Genomic DNA, 21,422 nt, shown 5'->3' on the forward strand with positions numbered 1-21,422 from the left:
ATAAAAATTTCCTTTTTCTCTGTCTCCCCTTCTGGTGGCAAAGTTGTTAGAGATTTATCATACCAAGCTTTTTGCATTTTCTATATTCTTCAGCAATGTGGGCCGTAATATATGCTCAATGGCTGCCTAAAAGATGTGGACCCTGCAAACCACAATGTAATATAAAATACTCATCTTGCAGAAAAAAAATACCAGTATTTACTAAAACTTTGAAGCACAAAATAATAGTTGTAGCCATACAACTTTGATCTTGGGAAAATGGGATATAATTCAAGAGTGAAAAATTGCTATAATTGGGAAGCAAAGAGGTACACATTAGAAATGGAGAAATCAAGGCTGATTCAGATGTGTAATGGATCAAATTATTCAATGTTGGTCAGAGTGGAGCAATTATAACCACAGACATTGCTGAAAAATGATCCACATTGAATAATATGAAAAAGCAATTTTCAATTGTTTAATTTTTCTTCTATATGTGTCATTTGGAAATACCTGATGTTAGACAAATCACAACTCCCTTCCCCTCCAACACTCCCCCACTGAAAAAAGAACTTTATTTTCCACTACGCTTACTTTCTGAAAGATGATTGTTTTAAACTAAATCTCCCATCTAAAAAAAAAAAAAAAAAAAAAAAAAAGCAAAAAAAGCATACCTGTATTATAGCATTTTATTAGACAGACCAACTTCCATCCAGTGTGTTTTCAAAACTCCACCACGTTTTCACACCTCCATAAACCTGCCTTTATTGTCTCGGATAGTAACACCTCTGTGTACAGCAACTGTGGTATCTAACAAAGACATACTGCAAGCTCTCAAAAGGAAAATCCCAAATAAATTACACCTCTGTACAAATCAGAAGATCCACTATTTAACATAAAAGAGAAGTATTCTATACAGTAATGTCTTTATTGTTGCTAGATAGGCTCATCTCTTTGAAAGCCAAAATGAGACCACCAGCACCTTTCTGTGCATTTCCTCAGACTCCTGAGTCACTCCAGATGTGGTGTAATACTCACAGAGGCCTCCAGTTTCCATATTCCTACCTGTTCCTTACAAGTATTGTTATTTTAAGACAAAATCTTCACCTGATGAAGTTCAGCAGCTTCACGAATCACACCCTTCCCTTGCTCCAAACCTATGACAGGTCCCCATGCCCTTTCAGACTAGGGCAGGATATGGGACTGAGGTAAAGGCATTGCATTCCTGGTCAAGGATTATTCAGATAAACAGCTTTTAAAACATATTGATCTGCTTACCTAGCACAGAGCTTATTAATACCCCTAAAGAGCTCATAAAATCACAATTAGTGAGTCAGAAGTAAATACACTGTTACCCACTGCAAAATTTCAGGCGAGCGTAAAAGTAGACAGTTTCTTTTCCAGTTTCTTGTCTCTTCAAGTTTTACACCACCCGGTCTGCCCTCCATCAAACAGCTGAAGTCTCATCCACGTTAAGCCATACAACAGTGACAGAAATACTTGAATGATATGTCTCTATCCTTCTTAATGTACATGTATCTCAAGGTAGGAAAGAGACCTGAGTTTCATGACATTGTTACAGTTGTCCTGATCCTAGAAGTTCTTATTGTGCTTCTGGCAATTTCAGCCAACACATACACACACTGATACCCCAATCTTGCTTTGGATGGTGGTTGCTTCTCTTTTGTAGCAAACCTCACTGCAACCTTGAATTTTAGGGACATGGTTTAGTGGGCAATATTGGTGGTAGGGGGACAGTTGGACTAGATGATTCAGGAGGTGCTTTCCAAGCTTAATGATTCTGTGATTTCTATGCACTCAGTACCTCGCTCTCTAGTTACAAAACAGCTCCCTTCCCCAATGCAATGCAGTACCTAGACCTGCTGGGATTCACTTCTTTAGATGTATAACCTTACTCCACACACAGGACAGTATATGACAAAACAGAGGATTTGTTTTTTATTTTGAATAAGGACACACTTCAGTGAGTTTCACCATATATTAGAATTAAACATGGTGTCTAAAAGGCAACATGAGAGACTTCCATGTAAAGTAGGTCAGTGAAGGATCCAAAATTATTAGCCACACTAGATTTGGCCATTAATTACTCTGATTTTTCTCAGTCTGACACGTATGTAAATCATGCTGTCACTGTTCATTTATGGATCTGTGAGGAAAATTTATACATATTTCATGAATACTAGGGCTCTGTCTGGGACTACAGTCAGCATTTGCAAATATTTGGAAGCATCTGATTTGCTAAACTCCTCTTTCCAAATGCAAGAGTGAAACAGCACAGAAATTCACTCAAGGCCACATGCATAGCAGCAGGTATACTGCTCATCTTTCATTTCTTTATCCAGGAGTTATTGCAATACTTTCTTGAAGGTCTTGGAGACTTCTTACCCCTAACTAGCCACCTTTGACCATGCATTCTTCCCTCAAATCCTCATGCTGGCTGCCACTTCTCACTTACACCAGACATGAGCTAGCTGCTTTTACTGTCAAGACCCATGGCAGTCCTAATACCTTTCCTTACGTAGTAGCACATCTACTCCTATCTTTACAATGCTGGTATCCATCACTGGCTAATTGTCAACGTGGCATGCTTTCTTTTCTGCTTTGAAGGAGCAGCCAAAACAAAAAGAAAACCTCACCACTATCCTTCAAATCCTTCTTAATAACTCTGCTGCAATGCTGACAAATGCTTGCAGACGCTTGAGATCACAACTGACTTCTGTTATCCCCTTGGTTCTCCATTTCAAAGTCCATTTCTTGTTTTAAGCTTTGATGTAACCCCCCCTGCAACGAAAACTGATTTTTAGTATTGGAATGGAGAAAGTAACTGATATTTTACACATCCTGCTGGACTCTCCAACTCTTGGCAAATTCACGAATGGAAATTCTTCTAAAAGATCCACACAGAAACATAAAGGACTTGCATTATGGGCTCTCAGCTTGTTACATACTCAGCATATGTAAGTGACTTACCAGACAACGGCAACTGCCCTTATCATTGCTAATTAAGACTACACCAAAATGTCTGACTTCTCCCCAGGCTTGCTGCTCTCTGCTTACCATACAGATTTCCTTTGAGAGTCATGTTTCGTTAGATAGGTTTTCTCACAGTTACTAGCATTTTAGCTAGATTGTAGCTCAGGCAAGCCACTAGGAACAATCTAGTTGCAATGGACCTGTTACCCTGGTACAGCAGGCTGTCAGTTTGGTATGCTGGCATTTTATTCATTTTTTTCCATATGGGACTACTTAGACAATTGTTAGAGTAGAGGTTAAATGGTATCCACACAATGGATTTGTACTTGTCTGTGGTTGGGAAAAGAGTGCCATATGAACTGGAGCACTACGATTTTCTGTGTTCAGTTTAATTCAGACTCTTAGGGGTTCTATTTACTGGGTTTAATGATTCTGTTCTTCCTTAGAAAAAGAAACACAAATAGAAGTGTCCCATGGACTTAAAAAGATAATTTAAATATTTATACATTTTAAAAGTTTCCTCCTCAAGTTAACTTTAAAATATCAAAGTAACAGTTTTGAATTACTTCATGCAGATTTTAAATCTGCAAATACAGCTGCCAACTGGATAGCAATAATCCTTCTGTAATTCTTTTGAGTTATCAGCATCTGATCAGCAAGTTCAATTAACATCAAGAAACACATAGAAGATCAAAAAAGTCTACCAATTGTCCTGTAACAATGTAGAATGATACAAATTATCGTTTTGTTTCTCTATTTCTTTAATCCTTTTATTTTCCCACCTTAAAAGGTTGAAGGAGTGGAGAAGGCTAATGTCACTTCAGAGAAGCAGGTTACAAAGCACAAGCTATTCTACATTTTCACATGATTACTCCACTGAAGATTACACTGAAACAAGAAAAGGTTCTACATGAGAACAAAAATTAATCAGGTTGATTTCAATCTGGAATATGCATAATTGATACCCGTACAGATTGCACTACCTCAAGTGCTGTTGCACTTCTCAAGTATTGTTTGTGAAGGTACTTTTTAATATTAGAGCTGGTCAGAAAACAGAGAATGCAGTCAAATGGAAAGTTTAACATATTTTCCTTCTCAAATGAACAGGGTTCAAAACTTCTTACCATAAATTCAAAAATATTTTGTTTTGGAAATGCTTTCATAGCATTGAGAACAGTGTTTTCTAGTATGTGGAATATTATACACAGTAATAATTATGTAATAATGACAAAATTAAAATTGCATGCTCTAGGAGGAAACTGCAGAGCATGACAGTATATCATCAGGTTTAGTGTGAGTATATACGGACAATAAACAGAATAGGCAGGGACACTTAATACAACCCGTTTGCTGGACAGCATGAGGGAAATGGACTGCAGAAATTGGACAGACTCACGCTGTGCTACATGGACCATTGGTCTAACTCAGTAGGACACTGCAAATATTCTTAAAATGTTCACATACACACATGGAAGACCGAAACACCTAAAAAAGAGGCTTTGACAGTCTTCTTGAAGTTCAGCACAAAGGTATTTATTTCTATAACTTCTTGGCAATTTCCTCCATCTCCAGCAATCATTTTTTATGCTTTTATTTTCCCACCTTAAAAGGTTGAGGGAATAGAAAAGGCTAACTGTTTTTAGAGAAGCAGATTCCAAGCACAAACCGTTCTACATTTTCACATGATTTCTCTGCCAAAGATCACACTAGAACAATAACTCCAGAGGTTCCTACAAAATATTTTGATATTACAAAATTGAATGTTTGGATGGGAAGTTGCTCCATCTGAATGTCTTCCTCTACCAGGCTGTTCTAACTCAAAACAAAACAGAAATATCTTACTATAAAAATAAAAATAATGGATGTTTTTCCTATTTCCTAAGCACAAAAAGATACTGAGAATGATAAAACAAACTAGATCACTTATGTGACTCAGAAACCCAAGCATATCCCAAATACGACAAGCATAACTGTGTGTCTTTTGGAGACAGATTGAGATGATTCTTAAAGTTCTACCCGATCTGTGTAGGAAATGAACTATAAAAATAAGTTGCATTATGATCCTTAGCCTCGGGATGACAACAGTAAAAGCTGTATAATACCTCCTATTTACCTTGCTGTTGTACTTTCAGCCTTCAGTCTTGGTAGTTCTTTGCAGCATGTTTCAGGCAAGGGCTGTGATACTTGTTCTCCCCACCTGCCCTTAACCTGCACACTTTACCTGCAAGATCCAATATGATGTGCCTCTCTGCTCCATCTTCCATCAGCTAATTTCCAATTACCTTAGATCTATTCTCTTCCTAATTAACAGCCACAGCTGAAACAAATGGGTTATAGCACACTCTGCCTTAGCCGTGCCATCATGCTGATGCCTGCTGACACAAAACTGCTAGGCTGATTCATCCCAAGTATAATACTTAAGTGGTTTCTTTTCAACACAGACTCAATAGGCCAATTTCTTCTGCCTACATCTCTGGAAACACATGACAAGGCTTAAAAAAAAAATAAAAAAAAATCCTGGCAAGAATCCTCTCTAGCAGTATTCTTTATAATAAATATGATTCGAACAGCATCCACACAGGGGCAGATGTTCAGCCTAAGTGCAGCCTACAGAAAGAAAGGCATTACTGAACTTAGTCAAAACTACTGTTATACCATATAGATGTATTTTTTACTTAACATTCATTCCTGTAGGTGGTTTCCTTAAAAACAGTGAATTGAGCAAGTTTTTTTTTAATTTATTTTTTGTAATAAAGTAACTTAATTACATAAAAAGCTCTTGTATTGCTTTCTTTTAGTTTATTTACTTAATTCTTATTCTATACCAGTCTCAAATTTAGGTCCTCATATTAAGATAAACACTATTTGGTAACTTTATTTTCCTACAAATACACTACTAGAATGTCAAATACAGAAAAAGTGTTATGAGAAAAGGTTGTTCAACTTTATTTTTCCATGTAATCGTTATGCAAGTTTTTTAACTGATTAGACTTACACTTAAAGGCTAAATCAAAGCATGAGATTGACTACATCTCTCTTGATACTTTATTACATCAAGAAAGTAATTGTTTTTTAATTGTTTCTTTTAACAGATTTTTTTTTTTTTAATGAGCAATAGCTTCTGCTCTCCCAGAAGCACATTTCCAGCTCACAGCACTGCAACTTCAAAATGCTTTACAAGATCATTTAGGTAATCCACACATCAGCACAGAGACAGAACAATACAACAAAGAAAATGAAACTCAAATATTCAATAGAAAACTAGGAATTTCACTTCAAATTAGAAAAATATTTTCTATAAAGATACATGCTATTAGGCAATTCATAAGTGAAGAGATTAGGAAAAAATGTTATGTTCACCCAGGATTACCCTGCAACAGATCTTTCCCATCATTTTGAAGCAACTGGTTTTGGTACCTACAGATACAAACCGTCAGATGACCTAAACCAATAGGTCAGATTCTAATACCATTTAATTGTAGGTAAATAATTCTTGATAGTCATCTGTTTTAATGATTTCTATTCAGAAGTATCTTCAACCTGAATTGTGAATCCAGCGCCTCATTGTTGAGATCTTCACCAAACGGCCTTACAGGGAGCAGCAAATAAAAATGGTAATTTTAGATAAAAATTGAATGTACAGCTATCTTGTCCTGGAATTTGAGAGTACAGGTTCAATAGGTAACAAGTCAAGTAAGGATAGATTAATCCTGGAAAACAGAGATAAAAAGTGGGGTGGACTATCTTACACCAAGACATGAATAACCTCGTCATAAACCCATCCAAGGTCATTTTCAGTGTCCAGAATATCTAATAACTTACAACTAACATGACAATTTTTTGATAATTCAGATATTTGGGACTAAAAAAAACTCACAAGAATCCTTTACAACACTACAGGCAATCTTTTTGGCTACTTGGCCAGTTCTGGCCTCAAAACTGGACCTCACAGCCACTTGCCATAGATTAGTACAAATCCAGTTAGTAACTTCTTCCTCCCCCAAAACCAAACATGATCAAGTCCAATATAAAACAGCAACACAGAACTATAGGGTACATCAAAAATCATCATACTGTAGTCTTCAGATGAATTTCATGGTGATCAATCTGATGTCCATGATCACAGTGGTTTTGCACATTGCTGTACTACCTCATTTCCATTTAACCATACCAGAACTATTTAATCCTTGGCAGAAGGATTAGGCTAGTTATTTGAGCCTCAGAAATGGCCATACAGATGCCTATATGTAATCACCTTTCTCTACAGTTATCTTCCTCTCATAACAGAGGTACCACTTCTGGTTCCGAAAAATCTCTAAACTCTCTCTCAGTTGCTGAACTGCTAGGAGAGCATTTTACAGAATTCTCCCATGCTTCATAAGCATGTTAACATGTTACTGATTTGCTTTGTCCCATAGTATTCCACAGATATCTACAGCTGACCCCAGTCAGACACAGGATACAGGCTAGATGGACCTTCATCCCATTAAGACAAATATGGGCACAGGAACAGCCATACTCTGTTGCATTCACATGCAACAGTGATAGTTTTACATGACTGTTATACTAGAAATGTATAAGAATTTCACAGTACAATTCATGTAAATAATGTCTAAAACAGAATTAAGAAAAAAGAATTCTGAAAACTATCTTCCCAGATGAGCTTATTGTTATGTAGTGTGGGACGTGCCTTTGAGAACTGAGGATTTCCCTCTTCAGGAAAAAAAATATTTCATCACATCTACATAGAGTCAAATACTCCAAAACCAGCAAACAAACAAAAAACCACACCATAAATCCAAACCAAACCAAAAAAAAAAACACACAAAACACAACAGACTCCAAAGCAATAAGTCTCTATAAACTAAAGTAAAAACTAATTGCTGCCGTTATGAATTTATACAGATATTAGTTAAACAAAAACAAACAAAACCAAAACCAATACCAACAAACAACACACAAAACAAAATAACTACAAAAAAAAAAAACACTCATAAATTTTAAGACACCTATATAGCTACTGTGAAAAAACAATCTGCAATGGCCCTGTAAAGCTGCATACAAGCTGAAAGGAAGGTGATGCACCGGAGGAACCTATGCCATAACAGGTTTCTTTCACAGACCTTTGTATTAGAAGTATAGATTCACTAAAGTCACTGCTAGAAATTTATTTTTCTACTCATGTATACGTACACATACACACACCAACTGAAATTCTTTGTACTTATGGATCTGCATGTGCAGCGACAGAAAGCATCCAAGACTATTCCACCCAACCCACAGTGGCACTTGCACATGTGCAGCATAGCATGTGAAGAGTAAATATAAAACTTGTATGCTATATGTAGCTTGTGTTCTTCACATCAATAAAATAACTCCAAGCAAAATATATAAGTTAAAATATAAACACTTGACTGTTCCTCACAGTCTGTTCTATCCTAGCTCTTTGGCACTCATCCTTTACAGGCCAGAAGTTTCACAGATGGAGTCTCAAATGCCCAGCAGACACAACAGAAGTTAGATTTTACAAAGATGCTTACTACACAAAAGGCTGACATCTTTTGATGGCAGTCTAACCTAACAATTTATTATCAATTCCAGTGCAAACTATCCTAAAACATATTCCCAATGCAATTCAGAATTTGGAAAAGCTTTAGAAGTTTTTTTGTTTGTTTGTTTTTAGAACTTGTTTTCAGGATTAGATAACACTTATCTGAGATATTTGGCAGAAGGATTACATTTGTGTAGCTGGCATTATAAAACACAATTAATTCTTCAATCTCAACCTTATCAAACAATGATCAAACATCATCAAGGAAGTTTTTGCAGAACAGATTATAGGAAACCTACGAAAATAGTAGTAATCAAGTTCTTTGCTTCTAGATTAGTCAAAATTAAAGACTGAAATACATAAATTACAGGTCTTACCTTGCTCTCATGCCATTTGGGGAAATCCTGTTGCTTTCAACAGTATTTGGCAAGTAGAACAGGCTTCTACCCTTGTTCATTTGTCTTATTTGTATATTTATGTGCATAAAAAAAACATAACTCATTTCTACCATTTATTTTTGAAAAAAATCACCATAGCAGTTCCTTTACCTGTTATATCATATCTTAGTCATATTTAAACAAATACTGCAGAAGGAAGATTCCCATGACACACTTTTTCTCAAAGAAAGATCTAAAGTGGCAAATCCTATCAAGTCCTATTAGCATTTACATCCTAATTCTGAAGGCACAGTATTAGCCGTATAAAACACCTAACAAGAATACTGAAATCAGATCAGAACATTAATTCAAAACACTGACAAAACTAAACAACAGTATTTATCACTTCACATGCAACCACTCCGAAGGAAGCCATCAAACAGAAAACTTGCATCTCATTCATTGTGTTCATACTCAACATAAGAATGCTGACTTGAAGAATTTTTTTTTTCCAAATTATTTACCTCAAGAACAAGCCAAAGCTGGTCTCCATTTTTCACATCTTTCTTATAGTACATGCCATAGAATTTGACTACATTGGGATGATCAGAGAGAGCTTTCAAAATGTTGTATTCAGCTTCAATTTCTTCATCAATATCCTGGGATCACAAATGAGAAATACATAGGAGTTAATAAATAATAAAAGCAATTAAAAAAAAAAAGTTCTCAGGCTATTCAAATCTAGTTTGAAATAATGCAAAGAGAAAAAAAATAATAAAACAAATAAATCCAAGTATTAATGTGCCATTTGCAGAGCTACAAAGCTTGGTTTTGTTTACTTAATGAAAGTCGTGTTTTCTTTTCCTTGGTCTTCTGCCTATTTCAACTAACAAATGCACAGGGTATGGCAGAGGAGCTCTCAGAAGAATGGGCAAAGAACATTTCAAGTTGAAGCCTGTGCAATCCACAAGTGTATAGCTGCAGACTGATGAGTTTTTGGGAACTGCATGCAGATGCCTTGGGAAGTCAACAGTTACTTCTCCAGTCTCAAGGCTATCTCCAGCCAGAGAAGGTGCAGCTGGAACTACCTTGCTACCACTCTGTTCACAAACAAGTATGACTGCAGCCACATCTTACTCATTTATCATTCCACTTTCTGGAATCATCTGTGAATTCTTCTCATTTTCTGCTATCATAGAAATTGGTGATATCCATGATTTCTCCAGTTTTTCCACTAAGCTGAATAGTGGCATTTTGGTCAGTATGTTTTATTGTTGTTTTGTTTGTTTTTTAAACAGACCTCATGTTTCTTACATAACGAGGCAAGTCCATTTGGAGGCAAGACTTGACAACTGATTGTCATCACATGCACCAGGAACTGTGCAAGGCTCTTCAGGCCAAATACACGTACAGATGCTAGCAACTGTGGGCACCAGACAAGTCAGGTAACCCCTTTCACCTATGCACTAAAAGAGCTCATTGAGGGATGTTTTTAGACTGTTTTCATCATACTGAGAAAACATTCAGTCCATCTAGGTCATGTTCTGCCATGTAGAGGCAGAATAGCTGTAGTCATTTTCCCTGCATTTTTTAGATCTTGAAAAAGCATGGATAGCAAACCTGTTACCAAATTTAAAGTGCTTTTAATACAATTTGCTATTTACAGACAAAAAAAGTAAATAGACAAATCACTTGTAGAGGGAGGCTACTCATGAAGTGCACTATCCATATGAATGGATTTCATACCAATGAAAGGCACCTACTCAGTGCTGAAAACCTTTATCACATGCCTCACCACCACCGAATGGAAGTGACTACAGGGGTGAAAAGGGTTGCTTTGTAGTCCTAATGAATGATAATCCTATTTTTTTTTCACAACATAAGACACCTGTGCCTAGGAGGACACCTGTTTCCTATGCAGGTCTCTCCAACACTAAATCCAAGTAAAGCTCCTCACGTTAGCTTGGGCTATTTTTTTTTTTTTTTGGACTGACCTCAAAGAACTTCCCTTGTCACCAGTATCTTCAGGAATTGGGTTGTTAAAATTTCACATTGAGCTTATGTGAATAAGTCTTCTTACAAAGAAGAGCTTTAGAGATTTTATTTTTATTTTTTTTTGGGAGGGGGAGAGAGAAGGGAGGAGGGTAGAGCAGGGGAGAGGAGGAAAAAACAGCGGAAGTTTTCCTCTATGTCAAAAAAGAAGGAATTCACTATAAGTGAATTTTCCCACAAGCACAACGCAGAACACAGCCAAAAAAATAACAAGAAGGAAGGAACAACCAACCAAGGTACTGGAGGGAACAGAAGGACAAAAATGGAAAGAGACAAAGATAAGAGGGAATGAGAGAGAGAGAGAGCATCTGGTAAAAACAAAAGGACAAACTGAAAAGAAATCAAGTCAAAACCAAAATACACACAAAGCATACAATAGCCCTAGCTGCCTTGGGGAAATTGGAAGAGAATTATCCACTGTCCCACTGTGATGTAATAGATATTTCTGTCTCCTGAGGGGTACTCAGATTTTGAAATTTTTACCAATATGAGGAGAAATGAAAAGAGGGATATGAAATGAATAGAATATTTATTCTATACATACTAAAAAAAATCTTCCTTTGCATTTTATGAAAAAAGACAACTTGATATATTTGGTTGAATTTAATATATTTACCTGCATAAAACATAGCTAAAGGGAGAGCCTCTTCCAGAAACAGTAGACGGAATATTTTCACGTGAACTTAGATATAAGGTATCTTGGCTAAGAGTCTTAAAGTACAATGGTGCTTACTTATAGCCCTAAGGACAAGACTAAGATTGTTTTCAGTTCCATCTTCATACATAGTCATTTCAACACCTTCGCTTTCTTGTTTCAGTTGCAAAAATCTGAGGTGTTATTTAACATAAAGAATCTAAAAGGCCTAAAGAGATTTAATGTGAAATGCTTATTTCAGTTTTGTATCACCCCTGATAATGTAGTTTCTTAAATTGGTATTTCCAGATTGAATTAAGTAATGTAAAAGCATGTTTCTGCTCTATTCTTCAGTCCACCTCTTACACGTTGCTCATTTCTGAAACCATCTTTAAAGAAAAAAATAGTAAAATTCAAAGAAAACATATAAACTACCTTTTTCATCATTGCAATGGCTCCCTCTGCAGCCATTAATAATACTTTCAGTTTAAACAAAAAGGTCTGGTTTTATAACTTTCACTCTATTTCTAATATGGGATTGCCATTTTATTACCAACATGGAGATACAGCTGCTACTTTAGAACTCCTGTGAATAGGAGGGGGAAAAGAAGAATGGTGTCAGAAAGAAAAGGAGAATATGTTCAGTTAAGAATTCAAGTCTTGTGCTCTGATGTTGACTGAGTTATTGACTTTCCACTACATATCAGTATCCTTGGCTCACTTGTTTGTGCACTGAAAAAAACACCTTTAATATAGGCAATAAAAAAAATCCATGTGAATATTTGTCAGAAGAAAAATCTAGTTTTAAAACAAAACTAGAATTTTAATATAAGTAGATGCCTTTTTTGAATAATATTGGGGTATGCTGAAAAAGAAAATTTTCAGTGCTTCCAGTTCAATATTCTCAGTTCATGGAAATTCTGGGTGACAACTTACAGGGTTTTCAGCAGCTGAGATGAACAGAAGTTTAAGAGTCTCAACTGACCAAGAAGAAAATTTTAAACTGCATGCTTTTACAAAGAATCAAGAAAAAAAAAAAAAAAAAAAAAAAAAGGACTTTTAAGTAAACTATTTCATTAAAATTGGGAATCTGTTATACCTTAATATTTTTTTCTTTCTTCTGTATCCACTGTTTTTATTTCTTCTGGCTTCTTCATATGCTACTTCTTTATCTCCTATTTAATCTGTTTCTCTTTCTTTTAGCATCATCTTTACTTCCTCTTCTTTCTCTCTGTATTTATCTTCTACCCTTTTCTTATAGCCTCTAAAATGTACAGAATGTTGAAACTTGACCCGAGTCCTTCAGAACCAGTTGCCTGTTAAGAACCATTCCTGAACACTTGTAAAACAGATTAAAGCAGAAACATTTCCTGACATACTGGCATTATATGAACACCAACTGCAAGAAAGTCCTCTATTCATTGTAAACGTGCAAACTTAGTTTACAGAAAGCAATAGAGTCCAAACAGTTTCCAAGGCATCTGAATTCACCAGGAGCCTTATTGCTCAGCTGCAAACCACATTTACTTCGGGAAAGGTATGTGATACTGCATTGAGGTTAGCCTCCTTTTGTTGTTTTGAAAGTATACTGAAATGAAAAACAGAATAACAGGAAACAGCAAATAAAATGCAAGACAATATTTTCACATTTTGTGGACATAAAGGCCACGGGAACATAATGAGACATGGTGTGACACACAGTGGTTCACACAACACAGTGTGCTTTTTTCCACCTGCCCAGAGAATTGTGCATTGGAAGCACATGCCTCACATCAAAGCATATGATTGTAGCAGGGTCACAGAGCCAGACTGGAAACACCTCCTCTTGCCACTACAGTGTCCTTGCTGCTATGCAGTCCATGAGTCCAGCTTATGCTCACACACAGCAGCATCTGCTCCACAAGACCTATGAGCCCAACAGAAATTGTAACACTGTGCTGAGAGTGCAAAAGGTGAGCTCAAAGGGGCCACTTCAAAAAAAGGAATAGCTCCTTGTCTATGCTTAGCAGGTTACTGTTCTCAAGAACAATCTCACACCACACGTAGCCATCACCGAAGTCAATGGAGTTCACCTTATGAACCAAACTAACATTCTTCCTTACTCTTTGAGCATTAATCTGCCTCCCAACAACTGTCAGTTTTTGAGTACAAAAGCCCTCTACTACATAATTCCACATCCCCATCACCTGGTGCTTTCTGTGTAGGAGTTACTGCCTTTGTATTTTCCATTTGAAAAGATGGATCTCTAAGTGTTTTGGCACATTCTGAAAATTCAGAACCAATAATAACAAAAAGAAAGTATGTTGTTTTATTTTTAAAGTGTCACTCATAGCACTTAACCCAGCTAAAAGCACATACTCAAAATAGATGTTTGAAGGGACATTTAAGACACTTAAAAATGCATAGCTTCCTTACTGGCTAGCATGTCAAAAAAGGAACAACATTAAAAATATAAGAAACTAGGACTCTGGTACATGTATTTAAAAGGAAAATAAGCAGGTCTATAGTTGAAATTAAAAGATAAGCAAGGCGGAACCAAAAGTAGAATAGAGTTTAAGTCTATTTCTGACTTCTACCATATGCGACCACTTCCGAGATCACTCATGATACTGAAAAAATGCAGTGATAGCTAGAAAATATATTTTACTTGGCAGGTTGGAGCTATTGATTCTAATGTAAATGACCTACTGAGATTTTAAGAAAAAGAAAAAATAATACATAATGCATTCAGTTACAATTAAATAAGTACAAACAACAGTAATTTAAGTAGCTTACATGAACAGGATCCAAGATTTTGACTGCTGCTTTGCTGCCATTTTTCTTATTTAATACCTTGAAAACTTTTCCATATGTTCCTTTGCCAATAGTCTCAATTATTTCCCAGGTATCTGAGGGGTCAGGAAAGCTATCAAATATGATTGTTTTCCCAGTCAACGGAAGCATCTCAAATGATGGCTCCTAGGAAAAATTAAAAATTTCAGCATTCAGTGAACAAATGATTATTCACAATTGGTTTCCTACATATATGAAAACAAATATGTATTCCAAACTCTAACACTAAAAATGATGGTTTTTTTTTGTTGTTGGTTTTTTTTTTTTTTTTTTTTTTTTGCTTCCATGTAGTGTAGGAAAGCATAACAAAGAATAAGTTTGCACTTAATATAGGTACTTAACATGGTCAACACAGTATCAAATTAGTACAAATGATTATTTGAATTTCCCTTAATTTCTGGCTTGAGTGAAGTGAGTAGAAGCTTTCCCATAATGGAACTAAAATGCAACTCTGGGATTTTTATTTTTATTATTATTATTTTTTTTAAAGGGGCAGGGCAATGGGAGCCAAGCTCAGAGACTACTGTTATATAAAATCCAGAGGAATCCTATTATCAGCATTTGAATTTTTATATAGAATTGAGCCAAGCAGATTGAAGTGGTAGATCTTTTTACAATACTATGGTCTTCTGACAAGTAAGCATTCAGTCATGGAAAACGTGTTTACTGGTGTACTTTCACTAATGCACCTATTTTACATACTGTACAGGAAACCCCGCACCTATGCCTTGGTCAGTGATGGATACAACTCACTAGCACATGCTTTTATACCAACTATCCAGCACCTACAGTGTTAAAAAACAAGACACAAACAAACCAGAAACACCCACCTTTACCATTTTTTAAGAACAGGCAAAAACCTGGTAGAGGGGTGTTAAAAAATTATGTTCTTGTATTCCAAACTGCAGAGCCAAGACTGAAAAATGAAAGGGGCAGACAACAGCGCAGCCTCAAACCCTTACTAAGGGCATGACAAATAAGTGAGCTTTGGAGAGTCACTTCCATATATTCATTTTTTAAGTTTTGTAGCCTGGTTTAAGAGTACTGTATCAATTTAATTATTTTGGGATTTTTAATTTTCAACAGCATACATCCATACGCAAAGCAATTTATATCATGATATGCCAGTTACAGAAATAGCATTATACTACGCTTTTCTGATAACATACAGAATACCTTCAATTTCAGCTTCATTTTTGGCTTCCAGCATACTCATCATACTTTCTTTATTCATCTGTTTATTCATATAACCACACTATAGATGCAGTACGTACACCCCTTAGAAGCAGCTGAAATGGACTGCTACACAAACATTTGTTGTATCAGCTCTTTAAATTATTCAATATGCACATTGGTACATTGTACATATTCAGACAAGTTTTCTAGCTCTCCTGGGGAACTTGAGGTTCAGAATTCTTCCCATTGCTCTGCTTTTGGTTAATTAACTCACTCATCACTGAGAAAACAAGGTTTTCTTCTCCCCTTTTTTTCTTATTTTTAAATACACACGTGACTATTACCAGCTTGTACACCAGCTCGCACAGCAGAGTAATACCCTCTTAGCATCAAGAAACCCACAGAAGTCTGTTGCCCACTGAGCACTGTGACCATGGCCCATCACCTTGACTTCAACGCCTGTAGGAGCAAAATGAACCAGTTTCACCTGTCATAATCAAATCTCCCTTAACACAAATCCAAGTTAAGGTCAAAGCAATGGCAGGAGATCAAGATGTGGAGACTTAATACATAAATCCCCAAACTCCTATTACAGATTCAAAATCTCCTCTTTCCTCCTGTCCACCTCTCCCGCTTGGATTCCTATGAGCACAACCCAGTCAGGAGACTGATTGCATTACCTTTCCACCTCGTGCCTACTATTTATCCATGCCTCGAGAGCTTTACTGTTTCCAGGAAAGGCCTCCTCTTTCCCAGAAAGTGAACACAAACAATTTATAACATTTTGGTCAAGGATTTCTTCCCCCTCCCCCTTTTACCTATAGAACAGCGCTCAAATAAAAAAATAATGTTTATATTTTCTTAAAAACAAAGAAGCAAATAAACAAAAACAAAAGACCACTCCATAGGTACATGTAAATGCTTTATAGATAGCTCTTAATTGTGACTACACAAGATGATAAACAACTTATTTGGGGGATGACAGTGAGATTGGATTCATAATCCCAAACTTTTTTTTTGGGAGACATGGCAATGATGAAATTTCTGTCTGAGCCTAAGTTTTTAGAACAGAAGTCAGCTGTTTCCTTAAAGATTTACTCAATACATAACGGATGATTTTCTAGAAAAAAAGGTGGAGAGCAATCGATGGCCACCTTCATAAAACCAAGATGCCCAAATAATTTTACATGTAGACATATTCCAATATTTTTTCTACAGAATAGTTTTCCACCCAAATCTAGGTCCTGGTAGGTCTCACACTGCAAGGACACGCAGCAAACATCCCTGACCCAAGCAACTTATAGGAGATATGCAGAAGTTCTAAAAGGAAAAATTCCTTTCCTTTCAAAAATGAGTACCAAAGATGAAGGAGGAATTCAAAGATTCCAATACATACCCCATGCCAGACCCACACAGGGAACTCTGATACCCTGAACCTCAACATACATCCTTAATCAAAGGTCCACCCTGCCATGCAGAGGTTTCACAGCAAAGAGTATGTTCTAAGAAACACCCATCAAAAACAGCTGCTTCAGCCAGCTTCTCAGGTTCCATTAGTTTCCTACAGATTAACAGAATGCAGCTGAAATTAATTTACTCCCTGGATCACTTGCACATTTGTCTGCAGAGACTAGTGCAAGGAGAACTGTGAAAGGACTGAGGAAACATGCTCCTGCAGGTGTTATTGGCTACCAGAAATCAGTGCTACAAACACTGTCATATACTTACTTTCTCCTCTGCAAAGCAGACCAGTTACACTTTTTTGTGTCTGAAATCACCACATACTTACCAATAACACATTCAATAGCTGCCATGCTTAGTTGAATAATTTAAAGCTACTGTTCCTGAAAGATTTACTCTAATCCTTTGTCTTTTGATTTGCAGCTTCAAAATCACGACTTGAATAAGTTATATTGAACATATTTCCTCACTTCCACCATGTTTAAGAACAAGCCTCTGCAGATAAATTGTTTAGCTTCCAATTCTGTTATTAGAAATATATTAAACCGAATGATTTCAAGTGTTCTGTTCTGAGCTATGAACAATGTTTTATTGCATCTCAGTGAAGTTGAGACAGCTGATAATGATATAACCTCATATTTCAGCAATAAATAGGACTGTCTCTGGAATACGTCTGGTTGCTCCAATAACTGGGTAATTTATCATACCCCTCACTATTAAAAATTTTCTTTAAAAACAGCCTATGGCTTGATTCAAGCTTCTGAGCTAGGAATGTACCCTCAAACCTCTATAAAAGCTCCTTAAAATACCTCTGGTGTGCTCAAAAAATTACTAAATTTAGGGCTTTTAGAAAGAAAAACAATAGTTTGGGGAAGTCCTGGACAAGAAGATAATTTATTTTTTTTGATTGCTTGTGGGCTTTTTGTTTGTTTTGATAAGGGTGGGATGTGGTGTCAGTGATCACAGTTGTAACAATAAATTGGGAGAGATTTTTTTTCAGATAAGCCAGCTTTATATGATTTTTAGCTTTGTACGTGATATCAAACATACACACTCCACTCAGCAGACCTCAGGCAACAAGTTAGAGACACCCACAAATGCCCCACTTGGTATCAATGCATGCAGATCACTGAATTCATTTTCAATATCTAGCTGGTTTGGAGAGAGAAGGGGAAGTAGCAGCCCCATGAAGAATGCAGTGTATCTCCTGTAGGCCATCAGATCACTGCAATGGAAATTCAGTGGAGCACATTCATCACACCTGAAACTTGAGACACTTACCAATTACACTACCGAGGGCTTTATGGTCAAGGCCACAGAGCATTACAGATGATGGTGTCAAGTGGGAATAAGCAATAGTTTTTGCTTCTGCAACCTGAGCTGCAAGCACAACAGAGCCTGAATTTCATAAAGAATGCTACAACTCAGCCCAATATTTTTACTATTAAACAAATAATCTGTATTTCAGAACTCATAAGTTTGTCACTGTTTAAGACCATGAAAGTTTGCAACTTCTTTCCTCCATCCCCCAAACAGTTTCTGACTGGATCTCCATCTCACTTAGATGAAAGCATATCAATTTGCTCAGTAAGAAGCTGATAAAACAAGTGGGGCACCTCTTCTCATCCTTCTTCATAAAGGAAGCCCAGATGATTAATAAAGCAGGTATCTATTCATTTGTGACTAGAATGAAGCCAACCTTAAGTTTCCCACCAGCATCTTGTCTCCAGGCTACCAAAATCTTCTGTTTAGTGGTCTTGAAAATTAGAACCACAACCTCAGAGATTCAGTTGAAAACACAGCTACTGAAATGGTCTTTGATCTCTCATTTTATTTGTCCACATCACTCCCCTCTCCCATTGCAAGCACTGCATGTGTTTAACCAGACAGCTCCTGCACATATGGTGACCCTATCCTGTAATCTGCCAAACAGATTCACATTTCTCACAGGATGTAGATGTCAGGAGCAAACAACACTAGCTTACGTTGCCCATCGGGTCTGTTTCCCCACGCAGAGGTGATACTTGCAGTCTTCACAGCACTCTGAATCTGAAATTCAAATCTCTTGCCTACCAGATGCTAGAAAATTATTTTAAAAAGCAAAACAACCACACACACACACAAAGCGAGAGAGAGAGAGAGAGAGAAGAAATGCCAGGCAGTGTTCATGTACAGGCTGCTAAGGCTTGTTATATCAAAGAAAATGAATCTTCCCACTTCACCTTTTCTCCACCTGATGCATTAATTTGATATTTACTTTATAAAGTTTTTGGTCTGGTACTGAGCACCACACACAGTGGGGCCTTGAAATACTTGATGCAATAGCATGATAACTTCACACAACATTTTCTCTTGGTTCATGAGTTTGTGCCTACACTGACAATACACTTTTAATAAGAAAGTTATTGGTTGCTGCATGGTATTCCTCAGATGATCCAAGTGCATGAGAAGGTGCATATTCCATTCATCAAAACAACACCTAATATTTTCTGGATAAATATCCAAGGAATTTGACTGTTCATCCATGAACGTAGATTGCAGCTCAGATCCTGAACTAGTATAAACCTAGCTGTAATGAACCACTTACACAGCCTGCTATCTCATCCAACATTCAAAGAGTACATTTTGCTCCTGAAAGTCCAATACCTTCTCCACTTAATTCAGAAAGATACTTGGTTTCCAATTTTGCTAATGATAAAACCAATACAAATCTAAGCTTAATGTGAGCTTTTTTTTTTTTACCTCATTAGTCAAAAACTGAGTACACTTAACACTAACTTAATTTTGAAACTAAAGACCTTTACAATTTTTTGCATTATTACCTAAGTTTTGTACTATCCATATATCTACCCACATTGTTCTCTTTGACTGTGCACCAGTTTGCTTACTACTTTCTGCTCTATACAACTCCTTGTGTTTTTTCAGAACTGAACAATTGTCTTTGCCACCTACAAGAAACTTTCCAGAGGGAATAACAACCCAACAACAAACAGCAAGCTATTTACAGACACTGCAGTAGTAGCAAGAAAGCTTTGACTGCTGCTTTAGTTAGGCCATACCATCACTTTGTGGTTTTGACCAAATAAAAGCCCTATAAATCACATTAAGCCTAGAGAAGGCTGACAGTAAGATCTCAACTTTAAATTCATTTCCATAATGAAAATTTAAGATCAACTATCACCTTCAAATCAATGCAGGGTGTATGAGATCAGGTTTACTTTTTCAGACATTACGCCTGTTGTCCAGAATAATGCAGCCTATGAGAGTACAGAACTATATTCAAAAGTTTTTCATCACATTTTTTACTCTACTATTTAGAGATAAAAGTGTTGTTTTTAGTTATTCATTATTTGGAAAAATAAATGTAACATCCGTCTTTTCAACTGAGTGATATCTAAAAACATCATACTGAGATGTGACACATTTGTGATGAGAGGCTTTTTATCTTTGTTCTTACAGATAAGAAAGCTAGATACTTTGCAGCAGTCATTAGCCCCAGCTACAGTAGATGAGGAATACAAATCAGCAACATTCTCTATAAGTCCACTTCTTTCACTGTTTTGTGCTCACACAAGTACAACAGGATAGCTGGGATTTACCTAACTTGGTATGTGTACAATAAACCTGTTGGAACCTAAAGTAGATACTATAACCTCATTTGAGACCCAGCCAAAACAATCAAAAAACGATTCACCAGATGAGGTTGGCATCTACCTCAGCATAAGAAGATTCACTCTCCAGATTCCATTGATTATGCTGGCTACATCTTCGTTGACTACAGGAGGAACCCAGTTATCTAGTTCCAGATGTAGATGTTAGGCAAGATAATCCTATCCTACTTAACTGCTGGAAACGAAGAAAACTGATAAGATTATCAGCTCTATGTTACAGTCAGGGAAGCTGCAAGCCAGCCATGTCTCATCACCTGAAAGTTGCCAGTCTTAGACATTGTTTGATGATGCACAGAATCAAGCAAACTTTGAACCCAACAACTGAACAACAAATTAATGTAAATGCAGAAATGAATGGTTACTTTACAGAATCTGGAGACAAGGAGGATGATAAATTAAGCTTAATCTCAGGCAATGTATTTCCTGAGCACAATTCAAAGTATACATGTTAATCTTAGGGATGCTCAAGGAAGAATTTGATGCACTTCAGGGGGCACTTTTTAGTGCTCATTCTCTGAAAAGCCAAGTAACTGCTTCTTCTGTTTCTAATAAACACTTTTTCCTCTTCTGACTGTTATCCAGCAACACCTTTTCCCATCTAAACAAGACAGCCTTCAGAGAAACTTGATGCCTCTGTACTCCTTGACCTTGGTAAAACTTCTACACACAACAGAGGAACAGCTCTGGGTGGTATT

At 36.6% G+C, this 21,422-nt stretch overlaps 1 protein-coding gene across 1 annotated transcript in view; it reads right to left on the reverse strand.

Moving 5' to 3' along the window:
• LOC311206504 (myosin-IIIa-like) overlaps positions 1 to 14,530 on the reverse strand; it is a gene marked incomplete at both ends in the record, with an annotated part of 40,341 nt that extends 25,811 nt beyond the window's left edge. Inside the window, 2 exons of the mRNA XM_084281868.1 lie at positions 9,426 to 9,560; positions 14,363 to 14,530. Coding sequence (XP_084137994.1) covers positions 9,426 to 9,560; positions 14,363 to 14,530 — 303 coding nt within the window. The remainder of the gene's footprint in view (positions 1 to 9,425; positions 9,561 to 14,362) is intronic.
• Positions 14,531 to 21,422: the final 6,892 nt, after the last annotated feature.

Source organism: Netta rufina (genome assembly GCF_964035555.1).
Source record: "Netta rufina genome assembly, chromosome: 2".
NCBI classification, from domain to species: Eukaryota; Metazoa; Chordata; class Aves; order Anseriformes; family Anatidae; genus Netta; species Netta rufina.